This window comes from Notothenia coriiceps, unplaced genomic scaffold, assembly GCF_000735185.1.
Source record: "Notothenia coriiceps isolate Sejong01 unplaced genomic scaffold, NC01 NC01_scaffold00037246, whole genome shotgun sequence".
Classification (NCBI taxonomy): Eukaryota; Metazoa; Chordata; class Actinopteri; order Perciformes; family Nototheniidae; genus Notothenia; species Notothenia coriiceps.
Genome location: NW_011369947.1, coordinates 1776466 through 1790739, shown reverse-complemented (window position 1 = coordinate 1790739; position 14274 = coordinate 1776466). Strand labels below are relative to the sequence as shown.

Below are 14274 nucleotides of genomic sequence, written 5' to 3'. Positions count from 1 at the left end.
AGGGACGGGAAAGGGGGTGAAAAGTTTCTCATTAACTAATTTTAGTTCCGGCTCTTTTGGGTGTGAACGCGACATTTCGGAACTATATCGGAACTAAAGTGGGAAAAGTACTCCGGTGTGAACGTGGCTAATGAACCTGGAATGAGACGTAACAAGTGAGTGTCAAAACAAAACAGGAAGTGAAAGACAAAACAAGAATGTCCAAACAACAACATGAAACATGACTGACTCAACACTTTTGACGGTACACAACAACTTTATCACGGCATTATTCTGGACGTCACAGGTTTAATAAAACATATTTGAGTTTGAGGATCTGAAACTTAACGGCACAGCCTTTCTTTTTGAAGATAAATCAGAATAAAAATACTTACAGGAAGTGGAAATGAAAGATTAAAGGGCTCCAAGAATCATCTCTAATGAACAAAAACACATTTAATCGAGTGACAATTTGTGTGAGAGAAAGACGTTTAACAAGTTTGAAAGGATTTAATTTTAAAAAAGTCCACCGTCTTTTATTCATCTCACTGAAATCTGTAACCGTCCATGAAATATTTGAGTCTTACTTCCACTCCAATTGGCTTCCTTTTTCTAGCAATATCCTTGTTTTGTTCGATGAAGGACAGAAGTCTTTGAAACGTTTTGGAAATGTTTATATGTAAGTGCAGTAGTAATTCTTACAGAGCACTTAAAGTGTTTGTTGTCTACTTGATATGAAGTCTGGTATGTTCATTTACACCTTTACATGACAGCATAACATTTTCAATATCTCTTCAAGGTAAAAGAAAAACCACTTCTACTTTTCAGCCTGGCCCTGTGTCTCATCTCTCCATCCTTTAGTTCATGATCTCTGTCTCTAGAGCAGATCAGAGCTAAGTGAAGCTATCGGGTTTCTCCTGAATGTTTGCAGGAGAGACGGAGCGGAAACAGCCTAACAATGCAGAGTGAATGCTCCTGCTATGTTCTGCAACATTCCCGGCATTTCTACCTTTGGGTTTTTGCAACAGTACTTGTGGCAAGAAGAAACAGACCAAGGGAAAGAGGGAAAGAGTGATGGACATTTTGTTGAAACTCATAGGAAGATAGGGCACAGAGAGAGGGGGGAAAAAGACCTTAAACACCATTAAGACGAGACACGACAAGCAACAATATATTATTCTCATCCATAAGAAGGTGAACGCTATGAGTCCACTATCTAGTCGACAAGTCCAGTTGATTTCTGTATGAATAACAAGGATTTTTAATAATCTACACATATTTTCAGTTAGGTGAGTAATTACAGAAAAATTAAAATCAGAGGGAAATTCTGTCAAAAAACTTCAACCATCAACATTTTTAATCCACACAATATCAACCTTCGAACGTCAGTCCAACATCAGCATCCATATGTTTTGATTGTGAGTGCATGTTGGAATGACATTATGAAGAAAAGCTAACAGTTTCAGTATGTCACATGACAAAACAAACACCTTGCATCAACAAACACGGTGATACGCTGCATTACAAATCATGCTTGATGTGCTTCTCATGAGCCAAAACAATTAAGCAACTAAACGTGCGATTTGTTTGAGCGGAGTGGAAACTCAGCTGTGGTTCTTGTTATCCGGGCTCTGAGTGCCAGGACTGTCAGCTGTGCGGTAAAACAAACAAACGCCGGTGCTGAACACACTCTGACTGACTTTAACTGAGGTTTGTTTACCTCCAACACGCTTGATTTCCATCGATTTCAACTGCACGAGAAGTGGAAACTGTAACAGTGTGAACAGATGCATCAATTGCCGAAAAAGCTCCAAAAAGTGCTGCAAGAAATCTTTTTGATTTCATATATCTCAACGGTGGAATTCAAAAAAACACATTTACTTAAGAACAATTTTGAGTTACTAGTACTTAACTAGAGGATTGTTTTTTCTTTACTAACATAATAACATTTCTTATATATATTCTATTCGTCAGTACATTTTTAACAAACTATACTTTAAAAAGAGGTTAGGACAAAATTGGTCACTTTAACAAAAGCGTAAATGACACCAAATGGAGAGAAGGATAGAGAGTTCCCCACAATAGTCGGATTAAGTATCACCTCTTTCAAACGTCAACAGTGCCTCACAATAAAACCCCGCACACACTTGAGCAGAGAGCTTTCCGTTTCCAGCCTGGACCTCCGGACTACTGGGAGGTAACCCTAAACAAACACTGACTTACCTGGACAGGTAACCTGAGAGGAGACCCACCTTGAACCCCCTTCCTCCTTAACCCTCTTTCCCCCACAGATGCACAATTTCCTGCAAGCAAGCATTAGCAACCACCATGGGGCCTCAGGGTGTGTGTGTGTGTGTGTGTGTGTGTGTGTGTGTGTGTGTGTGTGTGTGTGTGTGTGTGTGTGTGTGTGTGTGTGTGTGTGTGTGTGTGTTCCTGATGGAGCTGAGGACCAGAGAAAAAAGAGAAGAGGGGATGAAGAGTGATTGGTGAGGTGTGAAGACGAGCAAATCTGGTTGGACAGGTGATCTATGGCCAGGAGAAGAAGAAAAGAAGGGGGAAATGGGAGTAAAAGTTTAAAGAGGATTTCTCTTTTGTTTAAAGTGTTTTAGACGAGGGGCAGCAGTAGCCTGAAGGTTAGGGATCAGAGGATCGTTGGTTCGAATCTCGCAAATCCCAAAACCTGCAAGGAATGTTTGAGGTAGGAATTAAAAACTTATAATCTTTACGGAAATTACAGCTGTGGAAAATGTTTTAAGGTGCACTGGTTTAGGTTTTAGGGCATCAACCAGACTCGAGGTTAATGCAGTGTTTCTCAGGTGAAGGAAGGAAAGAGGGAGAAGGACCTTGGGTAAACAGATTATTGTTTTATTTTTTTTAATCTTATCTGACAGCTGTTAGAAATAAAGTACAATCCTGTCCTTCAAAATGTATTGAAGGAGTAGTTCAAAGTAAATCCTCCCAACTGGAAAAACCCATGTAAAGAAGCATTATTGAGTTTACACAGAGAACCACCGTATCCTAAATTTGTTTTTTAAAAAGGACACAAAACCCTTCAGTTAATGCTTTGTAAATTAAAACCATATTTTACTATTTACTATCATTATTGCCGGTTCCTAATACATTACTTTGATATGTTTTCTTACTTTTTGTAATGCTGCTACTTACCATAAACATGTATTTAATTTTTATCAATGTGTGCTTGTCTTTAATGTAATGTTGGTCTATTATCTGCACTGTTTCCTTGTGCTGTAACTAGGTATTTTGAATAATAATAATAATAATAATAATAGTAATAATAATAATAATAATAATAATAAATTGTATTTCCTTTCATTGCTAAAAGTAATCCCAAAGTGCTACAAGAGGCGTAATATAAAAAATAAAAATAAAGTTTTCCTCGCTTTGGGACGAATAAAGGATTTCTGATTCTGATTGATCACTCTGGACATTATGCCAGTTATTTCCCATGTAAGTGAACACAAACACTGACCAAAGTTTGTCTCTCTAAACCTCCAACCTGATTCTGAAGACGTGCGGCCTCCGGGTCTCTGCGTCCGGACTGTGGGAGAACAGGTGGGCATAGTTTCTGTCAAACAGAGAGAGATTGATGGAGTGGGTTAGAGCGCTGGCCTGGGGTATTCTCTTACAGCAGAGGCAGAGTGGGAGACAGCTGGACCCTGTACACTGGACCCTGTGTTTGCACGTGTGCATATCTCTGCTGCACCGTATATATATACATGTGTGTGTGTGTTCGTCTATAAGGAGATGCATTGTGAACTTCCTGAAACAACAGAAGATATGAAGAGACAAAGTTTGGACAGGATCTGTATTTGACACGTTTGATTCGTATTTACACATTTCAACGAAAATGAAGTGGTGTTCCTCAAGGCTCCATTTGAGGGCCTCTTTGGTTCAAAATCAACATTCATTTTCTAACGTAGATTATGGAAAACATCTTATATCTTACTATAACAATGCAGGAAAATACAAATAACCTTGCTAATCTTATAACATTTGTAAATGTCACTTTAAACGGATTATCTCCCTGTTAACACAGTCTTTGTTTTCTAACATGATGTCCAAAACAAGCACGACAAGCACCAATCAAACAAAAATGTGTGTGGTGTTCCTCAAGGCTCCATTTGAGGGCCTCTTTTGTTAGCGTAGATTATGGAAAACATCTTATATCTTACTATAATAATGCAGGATACTGTATATCATGGTCACCAGCTGATTAAAGTCAAGTAAAACATCTACATAATGCATTCAACAAGTGATTCATAGGATGTGCGAAACTTTTCTCCTGTTAATAAAGAATACAACTGAATATTTGTCTTCGATTTGAAGAAGAACGACTATCAAGCTGGAAGTATTATCGAACACCCTTTTGTTAAACCTGCACCGTTCTAAGATTAACTATAAAAACATTGTTGACGTGCTTTTTTATAAATCCGACTGGCCAGCTGCTTCTCACAGCTCCAAACATGGCTGTAAGTTCCCAAACATGCGTTATTTGGATAAACTCATCACATATTGGTCATCTAAATGGTTGTTTCTTGCCCTAAAAAGTGCTATAACTTCATAACAGTCTATTTAAAGCTTAAAAACGCAAGTAAAGGTTGATAAAGCTGGCAATGGTGAATAACCTTGCTTTCCTATAACATTAGTAAAGGTTGGTTTAAACTGATCTTCTCCGTTTTAACACTGTCTTTGTTTTCTGACTTGATGTCCAAAACAGGGACAAAGGTCTCTAAAACAAGCCCTCGCTTAAAAAGGAAATATTTTCTTGTTTACTCAAGAGGAGTTACACAAGTTTCACACAATAGTGCTAACCTGCGTAGCACTTTAAATGACTTATTTCACTTTCCCTCCAGAGGACAAAGAAGTGAAGACAAGATACAGTCGTGTGATGTGGAGGGGTTGAAAGCACGGTTTCACTCTATTTTTCACGTCCATGTGCAACTGTTGTAAAAATCCATGTGTACACAGAGGATAAAATACCTGTACTGTGTGTAGTTTAAGAGGCATGTGTTTAATCACACATCCTTCGAAACCATACAATGGGCCAGTCAAGGGTAAGTCACTCAAGCAATGTTTTAATCAAAAGAAAAATGCTTTCAATTTAACGAACAATGTTTTTAACGTGTTGCACAATTTACCATAGTGGGCTCTAATGTACCATCATTCTGCGTCCATCTGCCGGAGGCCTTCTGTCCAATGAGTCTGTAATTGAAAACGCACAAAGAGCTGACATTCGGAAAGGAGAAATAAATGAGGTTTTTCTTGTTCATAATACAAAGTGGCCATGACATGTTTCTGGGGATTCGATCGGTTTGTTGGTCAGAAGAAAACAACTCACATTGATTACCGCAGCAGGCCGCCACACTGCAATATATAAAGATGAATGAAGATCATCAGCACTTTACCGACACATTGGCACCATGCTCGGGGAATAACACGGGCATGCAAGTAAACAAAAGCAGATTTAGAAATAAATACAGGGAATCCAACAACTGATGAATATGTTGACAGAGGGTCTTAGATGATAGAGAATTAGCTAGCAGTGTTTCTATATTGATTTTAAACACACTATCTCATACAGCACATATTCTCTAAGTGTTTTTGGGAAGTTTTTCTTATGTGAGAGTAGAGATTGTAAAGTCCCTCGAAGCACATTTTTTATTTGTGAAATAAAAATAGGCTTTTCTTCATATTAGCTACATCCTTAAGAATAAGACAACTAGCATGTTCATCACATTATTGTGCTCTGAAATTCTCTTTTGTATAGTTATTTTTGATGTTTGATCTGTAAGACTTGCAGCGTTTATGTATTCGGTTGTATTTTCTGTATATTTTTGCAATTTTGTTTTTGTTTTTTGTCATATTAGCAGATTTTTTTCCCATTATTTTTGTTTAATTCTGTCAAAATGCAGCTTTTAATTCTCAAATGTTGTATTCTCCTACACCTGAGAGTATGAAAAGTAGATCATGACGCTTAATTTAAGCCAAATGTGTCAAACTCAAGGCCCGGGGGCCAAATCAGGCCCTTGGTGGATTTAATTTCGGCCCGCAGGATAATTTCTAATTTCTATTAGATCTGGCCCGCCGGTATATTGCACCTTCACTCCATCCTGAGGGTCTCCTCAGCTCAGAGCCTGAGCCCAAACATTGATGACCTTGCACCCAAGATGAGATGCCAAGTATCTGAACTAGCATCACAGAGCAGCACACTGAGTTTAATGGATGTTTCCTTCTGCACTTTCTCTCTCACGACAACAGGGCATGTTTGGTTTCCTCTTTGAGGGAAATAGTTTTGTTGAAGCTGTTGTTGGCCTGTGGGAAAATGTAATCATAAGAAATGACTCTGGAAAAGCTGCAGATAGAGCCATAAGAAATGAATGCAACTGATTATTTAATGTTTAATGTTGTTTTTATAGGCAATCATTTAAGCTTTGTTAGTTCCAGGTTTAATATGTGCAATAAGTTCATTTCAATAAGTTTTGCAATAAACATTGAACCAGTCCGGCCCTCGACTAGTGCCCATTTTTTAATGTTGGCCCACTGTGTATTTGAGTTTGACCCCCCTTAAGCAGATCATTAATTTGTTTCATGCAAATCCTTTTCCCGTTAAACTGTAATCTACTCTAAAGAGAGTTAATTAATGCTTTTTTATAAATGAAATGTGTTTTGTTTGGCCTTTCTATTTTCTGAAATGTGTTTTTCAGAGGGATTCTAGCAAAAATTAAAGCATACTTATTTTCTAAATGCAAGCACATGCAGCTGTTATTGGGTACTGAAATTGTTTAAAAAATAATTTGACCTTTCTTCAAATGTTCTGGGGACTACTGTGATAAATGACGGAAAAAATATGAATGTTTCAGCACATCCAGCTGTAATAAATAAATAAATGAATTGTTTTTATTTGACCTTTCCTTATAAAACGTGGAATTCGATTTGTGTATTTCAAGGGAATTCTAACCAAAGAGGAATCATAATTAAACAAGCCACTAAAAAAGTATAAAAGAGACATAGAAAAAGTAAAAAGAGTACAAATAAATACGTGTTTCAAGCACATCCAGCTGTAATATAATGGAAATAGAAACAGGGTTTTCAAGGAAATTCTGACCAAAACGGCAGCATAATTACACAAACCATCACAAAAACATAAAACAGTTATTAAAAATGTAGTAAAAAAAGTTAACTGAAATAGAGGTTTCAAGCACATCCAGCTGCATAATACTGCGTGAGTACATTTATTGTTTTTATTTGACCTTTCTTTGAAATTCTGGAAATTGAAATATGCTTATTCAAGGGAATTCTGAGCAGCATAATTACACAAACCTTTAAAAAACATTAAACTGCAATACAAGGTAAAAAAAAAAGGAATAAATGTGAAGAAAGATTAAAAATAAATATATAAATATATATGATTTTAAGCACATCCATCTGTGACATACTGCATGTGTAAATTAACAAATACAATTATATTTCTTCATTTCACAAAGGGGAAAAATATCCTTTATCCTGAGTGAAGCAGCTGCCGAAAGCTCATGTAAAGAGAGCGGGACGTCTTTGAATTGAGGTCTGACGGTGGGATATTGATTGAATACACACACACACACACACACACACACACACACACACACACACACACNTCAGAGCTAACCTGTACTGAAGAGCACATGTGTTTGAAAAGCAGGAAATAAAAAAAGAACTCAACAGCTCAAATACTTTTCTCTTGCAGGTTTATCACAAGTTGAGTTCTTTTTTTATTTCCTGCTTTTCAAACACATGTGCTCTTCAGTACAGGTTAGCTCTGAGTGTTAGCGAGGCTTGCTAATGTAAACAAAGACGAGATTACGTCCAAAACACGTCAGGCATTGTTTCTGATAGCAACTTTCTGTGGGTCAGCCGACGTCACAGCAGATGGAATCTGTATCCGCTCGTTGTACACCCGTTTTTAAAAGATTTGGGTACGGAGGAAAAGAGAGAGGGTTTTATTTTCTGACATGAGTTCCCCGACGCACCGGGGACACATATGTATGTATAAAAGACATCACAAAGTGCATCTTGCATGATAGGTCCCCTTTAAAGCATGGAGACATGTCTCAGTAGAGACACTAAATACTGATATGAAACTAGAAAAGGAGCATTAAGTACACATTTTTGTAGGTTATTATAACCATTATGTTATCCCAGTGGTATTTGCCCTTGTATAAATAATCTGGTGCAGTGATTTGTGTCATTGTGGCACTTGACGGCCCTTTTGGCTGACCCCTCTACCACCAGCACACCTGTTGCCCACAACAAGTGGCGCGGAGAAGCTATTAAAACCCAAAATATCTCCCATTGAAGTGCGACGCTCAGCTCATCCTGCCATTGATCTGTGGGTATTATGGACCTCGAAAACGCCAAGGTTCAATGAGGAATGATCGGCATCCTCTCTGCTGTTTGACAGAAGGTCACGGCAAGAATCAGGTGCTTTGAAGCCCTTCGAAGGAAATCATTTTCCAAACAGAAGGAACAACAAAACAAAAAAAGTTTCAGCAGGTTTTCAGCAAAAGACCAAGTCAAAGTTAATTCAGAAGTCCTTGAAAGTTGGGAGTCTTTCATATCTAAACGCTGACCATCACAATCATGTTATTATTTGGTTATGTTGATTTGTTCCAGGATTTTAACCGATCAAAACTTGTCAAGTTTCAAGAAAAGGCAAGAAAATTCTTAAAAACAAAAAATAAAAAGGCCAAATATTATGTTTGTCCACACATTTATATCAAAATATCAACGTTCTTATTGTTCTGATGCCACATTTGGTAGAATATCATCATTAATCTGGGCCCTCTAATAAAAAAAACCCACTGTTTTATGGGGTGAAACTGCTATGGTTAAGAATTGGGAAGGGATTAGCGCAAAAAATGACTTGGTCCGGTTAAGGGGAAAGATAACGTCGATGTATAATCCTGTTACCTAACTTCCTTCTTTGCTGCTGTCATAATGACTACAACCTGTAAAGGGCTTTATCAATTGAACATAAATCAAGCGGAAACCCCTGAAAACGTAACGCCAGTGTGAAAGAGCCTTAAACCTGCAATGTGTCAAATGGCCAGCAGGGGGCGACTCTTCTGGAATAATTCAGATTGTATAGAAGTCTACGAGAAAATCACCCTACTTCTAACTTGATTTAATACCTCTATACAAATGTTCCTGGCTTGTTTATGGTCTTAATCCGTATAGTTTCAAGTGTTTTCAATACAGCCTGATGTCCCTTTTAAAATTGAAGGTCCAATTTAGAGTAAAATAAAGGATAAAGTAGGATATCATGTATTTTTTCTTTTGATGTTTATTATCTTTGCTTTTTAATGAATGTTTTGAAATGCCATTTTCTGAATGTCTTTCATTTTTGTAAAGCACTTTGAATTGCCTTGTGTTGAAAGGTGCTATATAAATACACTTGCCTTGCCTTGCCTAATGTATACTCCATTATCCACTCCTCAAAGCAATGCAGTTGACATTCATAGATTTGGACACTATTTGAATTGTTGCATTTCTTCTTCTAATTCACAGACTTTGGAGTAAATCATCTGCAGCAGGTTCCAGTGAAGTCTCACAGCTGTCGAGTCCTCTTTCGATTTACTCAAATGTCTCATTCCTGCACGTGCATTAGCCTCAAATAAGCCCAATATCTTTAGTGTACGGATATGTTTTGTGTTTGTGTTTTTTCTAGATTCTAAAAAACAACTCATCACTTGGTATGTTTTTCTGACTGTAAAAAGAAAGTATACCCACTGGTGAGATTATGTAAGTTTCAGTTTCAGATATTGATTGTTGTTGAGGTTATTTTTTAAGTTTATAAATGACAAGGTGTTAGTTTTTATAGCAGTAGTAGAAATGACGTAAACCAACAAAACCTCATGAAAATGTTTCAACTCTCCAGTAAGATTACCGAAAGAAACTCTGAAATAAGAGATGCTTTTTGCACACAAATTACCTCACTGGCTGACACACGATTACGAGCATGTCCCACGTGCACACACACACACACACACACACACACACACACACGCACACACTCAATGAAACATTAATCCTCTTTAACACACAATATTAACAGCTTGAGCATGAGTGGAAAACTGACTCTGGGGTGCTTGAGACTTAACAAATGTGCGAACACACACACACACACACACACACACACACACACACACACACTGGAATGTGTCCAGAACCACATGCTTGTTGCTGATCCTCGTGTTATGTCTACCTAAAGAAAGACAGAGTAATGTTTCATTTTCCTCACCACCAGAGAGGAGAAGCTTCTGTTAAATCCAATTGTTTTGAAATTTTGAAATTTAAATATCCCCGCATTCCCACCAAGAGTTTGACCTGCACCGTCCTTTCTGTACAACAATCATTTATCTTAATAACTAAAGCCACTTTACAGTAACAGCCCCATGAGGCTCTAATGCGCTCTACAAACAGAGATACATTTTAATTGGATGAAAAATGGATGAAGAAATCCGTACATGCTAACCACTAGTGGGGACAAACATGTAAACTGTTTTAACTTTATTTAAACTGGGTTTTGTGTGATGCAAAATATGTATATTACAATATATTTATTAGTGTTTTAGTATTAATAAAGATAGTTAACACTGAATTGCTCAGTGCTTACAGTAATACTCCATTATGAATGTGATACCTGTAGTCCATTTAAGACTTGTATTCTGATCCTTCTAAACTTACGATTAATTACGGTGAGTTAATAATATTGTTTGATGTCATAATTAATTTTACGACATATTTAGTGTTTTCTATGTGGGTTTTGCGGCAATTTCTTTTCCACCGATTTGTCCCATATATCGTTTTTATTCCTTCGGTAAAGAAAAAAATTTGTACCGAATCCCTTTTCACATTTGATTCTGTGTAGAGTAAGTAAGAAGAAAAATTTTGGTCTTAGAACTTCCAAAGATTAGGTAATACTAACTAACTAACTAACTAACTAACGTAACTGAACTAACACGATAAATTTAATTTAGTAATAGGGAGTTTGCGTAACCCCACCCTGAACGAAAAATAGTACACTTTCCTTTGTCTTTGTAAATTGTTAGTTAAAACAAGATTTTCTCCCTTCCCAAAAAATAAGGGGAAAGAAATTAAGTTTGAAGCAATTGGCTTACGATACATAATTATACGAATCCGTAAAATAGTTCATTGTCAGTAAATTTAATGTTCCAAGGACGTGGAAGTTTTATNGGGCTGATTCTGTGAGAACAGCACCATCTACAGGCCTGGCATATGTACTACAGCGTCTCCAGCGCTTTCCAACGGCAATGTCCGTGGCTGTCTCCTCCTGATTGGTGGAGTTGGCCCAATAGCCGTAGCGCCACTTCTGTGACGTCATAGAAGTGTTCAAATCTGGATCAGCCTGTATCAGATCCTCTGCAGCCCCTTTTTAAGAGATTTAGGTATGGAGGGAAATAGAGAGGGTTGTGTTTCCTGACACTTGGTGAGTTCCCTGGAACATCGGGGACACATGTTCATGTATAAAAGACGTACAAAAGTGCATTTTGCATGATAGGTCCCCTTTAAGTTATAAAAAGACTGCCATGACAGATTCTTTACCGAAGTCTTTGGTGTTTGATTCGACCTAAAACTCTTGGCTTAGCACTTTGAGGAAAGCCAACAAATTGTCATAAGTTTGACGGATGATACCATTCTGTTTCTCTATATTGTAGGACAGTCTTTCTATTGTTATATGTGCATACTTAGTAAATCTATCGCACATATGTCGGTCCTGTAAGAGGAATACATCCACTTTCGATCTTCCTGAGGTTTATTCTTTCAGTTGTTAACTCATTTAAAGGACATAAGATGTACCCATTGTTGATTGTAAAGCCCATTGATGTTAGGCTACATTTGAAGTGAAACATTGACATTACCTGTGTCCATGTTGAGTCCGATCTCCGCTCCGGCTCCAGTGAAAGCGCCGCTCCATGAACTCGTCCCTGACTCTCCTTTCCCCCCCAGGTCGCAGGGCGAGGCGCTGGGCACCGAGCTGCCAGACGCCACGCGGTGATGATTCCTCACCGACGGCACCAACAGGGATCCATACCGAGGATCGAACGCCGTGCTGTACATCTCGTGAACCCCCGGACGCGGGTACGCCGATCCCTGGCTGCCTATAGCGCCCCCTAGTGAGTAAGGGTGGTGATGGTGATGGTGGTGGTGGTGGGACGGGTGCCAGGAGTCGGGGCTGGGCTGGTGGAGGTGGCTGTGCAGGGAGGAGGAGGAAGCGTACGGGTCCCCAGGGAACGAGAGCTCTGAGTGGGGAGAGGAGAGAGCGCTGCCCAGCGAGGAGGACGGCTGGTAGGAGCTGTTCCAGAAGGACGGAGGGAAGCTTCTCTGGTTCATCGGGAATGATCCATCTGCAAACACAGGTACTGTTAGAAAACTATCACTACGTCATATTGACAGCAAATCTGGATCAGCTCCGTTTTTAGAGATGTGGGTACGGAGGAAAAGAGAGAGGGGTTTGTTTCCTGACACTTTGAGAGTCTCCTGACACACGGGGACACACCGGGGACACACGGGGGACACACTGGGGACACACTGGGGACACACGGTGACACACGGGGGACACACCGGGGACACTTGTGTAGAAACAGACCATCAGAGGAGTGAGGTGCCGTGATAGGAGACTTCAAACGGCAGCAATCCTCAGGAATAACATCTCAAGGTTTCTCTCAGATTTACTCCTGCGCTCGGATCGGTGGAACTCTGCGTCGGCGAGGAGCAGCCACCTCCTGCGTCTGAGGAGGAGCTGAACCGAGGAGAACCACCGTCGCCATCAGAGACGAGGTCATCCCGCTGCTCCTGGTTTCCTCCTGCCTCCTGCTTCCCTCACTGCACTCCTTCCTCAGACCCACCTCCCCTCCTCTGGTATCTCCTCTGCACGCGCTGACACACCTCCTCATCGTGTTTCTGGGACAAGATGTTTCTTATTAAAAGTAATTGTAACCTGAAGACCTGCTCTCTCACCCAATACTCACCCACACCACCGCCAACTCCAGTTCTACCCCGTAGACTTTCAGGTTTCAGAACCCGTTCTCTCGGTTTAGCATCGCACTTTTTCCACCGCCAGAGTCCCGACTGGTCGCGTCATTCGGCGTCATCGTTGCGTCATGGCGTAACGTTTCCGTGCCTGCTTCATAAAGCCAACCGCGCGGAAACAAAGGCCTCACAGCTGACACCAACAACAACAACACAAACGAACAATCAGCCGGTTGCGGCGCTCCCGCTTCTCCTGATCTTTCAGAAGACCCCAGTTCCCAGCAGGCACTGGTCCCTCGTCATGGACCACTGCGCTTGTTAACTTCTCCCATCAGTTGTAAAAACTGGATCAAAACGCCGGCCTTGGTTGGTTTGTTTGTTCCGGCTCGTGAATCCGCACGCCTGCGCCTGCTCTCTCGTCTATCCTCGACTGGAGATGACCGTCTCCTGATCGAGACCTGCTCTCCGTCTCTTCTGATGAAGAACCTGCTCTCATCTGATGAAGACTGCTTTCTCTTCTTGATGAAGAACCCTTGGTCTTCTCCTCTCTATCTGGTCTCTCTCGTTCTTGATGAAGACCGTGCTCCTCTCTCTCTCTGATGAGACCTGCTCCTCTCTCTCTCCTCTGATGAAGACCCCTCTCTTCTTCATCGATGAGACCCGACTGCCTTACTCTTTCTCTGATGGGAGACCAGTGCTCTCTCTCGTCTCCTCTGATAAGGACTGCTCTCTCTCTCTCTCTCCTGAATGAAGACCGTCGCTCTCTCTCTCTCCTCTGGATGCAAGACAGTGCCTCTCCTTCTTCTCTCCCATGATGAAGACTGCTTTCTCTCTCTCTAGTCCTGATGAGAACCCTGCTCCTCTTCCCTGATGAAGCCACCCTGCTCTCTCTCGATGAAGACCCTGCTCCTCTCCTCCGTCCGCCACTCATCTGCATGGAGACCCCTGAGCTCCTCCCGCACGACACCATGCTTCTCTCCTCCTCTCTGGATCCGGACGCCACCCCTGCTCCTCTCTCCTCCCGTCTGATGAACGACCGCTCTCTCTCCTCCTCTGTCTGATGGAGACCCGGTGCGTCTCTCCTCCTCCCTCTCCTGATGAAGACCCCGTTCCTTCCATCCTCTGAGGAGAGACCTTGGCCTCCTCTCTCGTCTCTCTGATGAAGACCGTGCTCTCTCTTCATCTCTGATGAAGCCACCCTGTTCTCTCTCTCTGAATGAAGACCTCTCTCACTCTTCCTCCTGC

The 14274-nt window shown here is 40.5% G+C and overlaps 1 protein-coding gene across 1 annotated transcript in view; it reads right to left on the bottom strand.

The window, feature by feature from the left end:
• The window catches only part of vgll2a (vestigial-like family member 2a), a 20246-nt gene extending 7293 nt beyond the window's left edge, over nucleotides 1-12953 (bottom strand). The window contains exons 1-2 of the mRNA XM_010795451.1: nucleotides 12806-12953; nucleotides 11919-12404 (exon numbers count right to left, since the gene is read on the bottom strand). Of these exons, the coding sequence (XP_010793753.1) occupies nucleotides 11919-12404; nucleotides 12806-12953 (634 nt within the window). The remainder of the gene's footprint in view (nucleotides 1-11918; nucleotides 12405-12805) is intronic.
• Between the last annotated feature and the right edge of the window lie 1321 nt (nucleotides 12954-14274).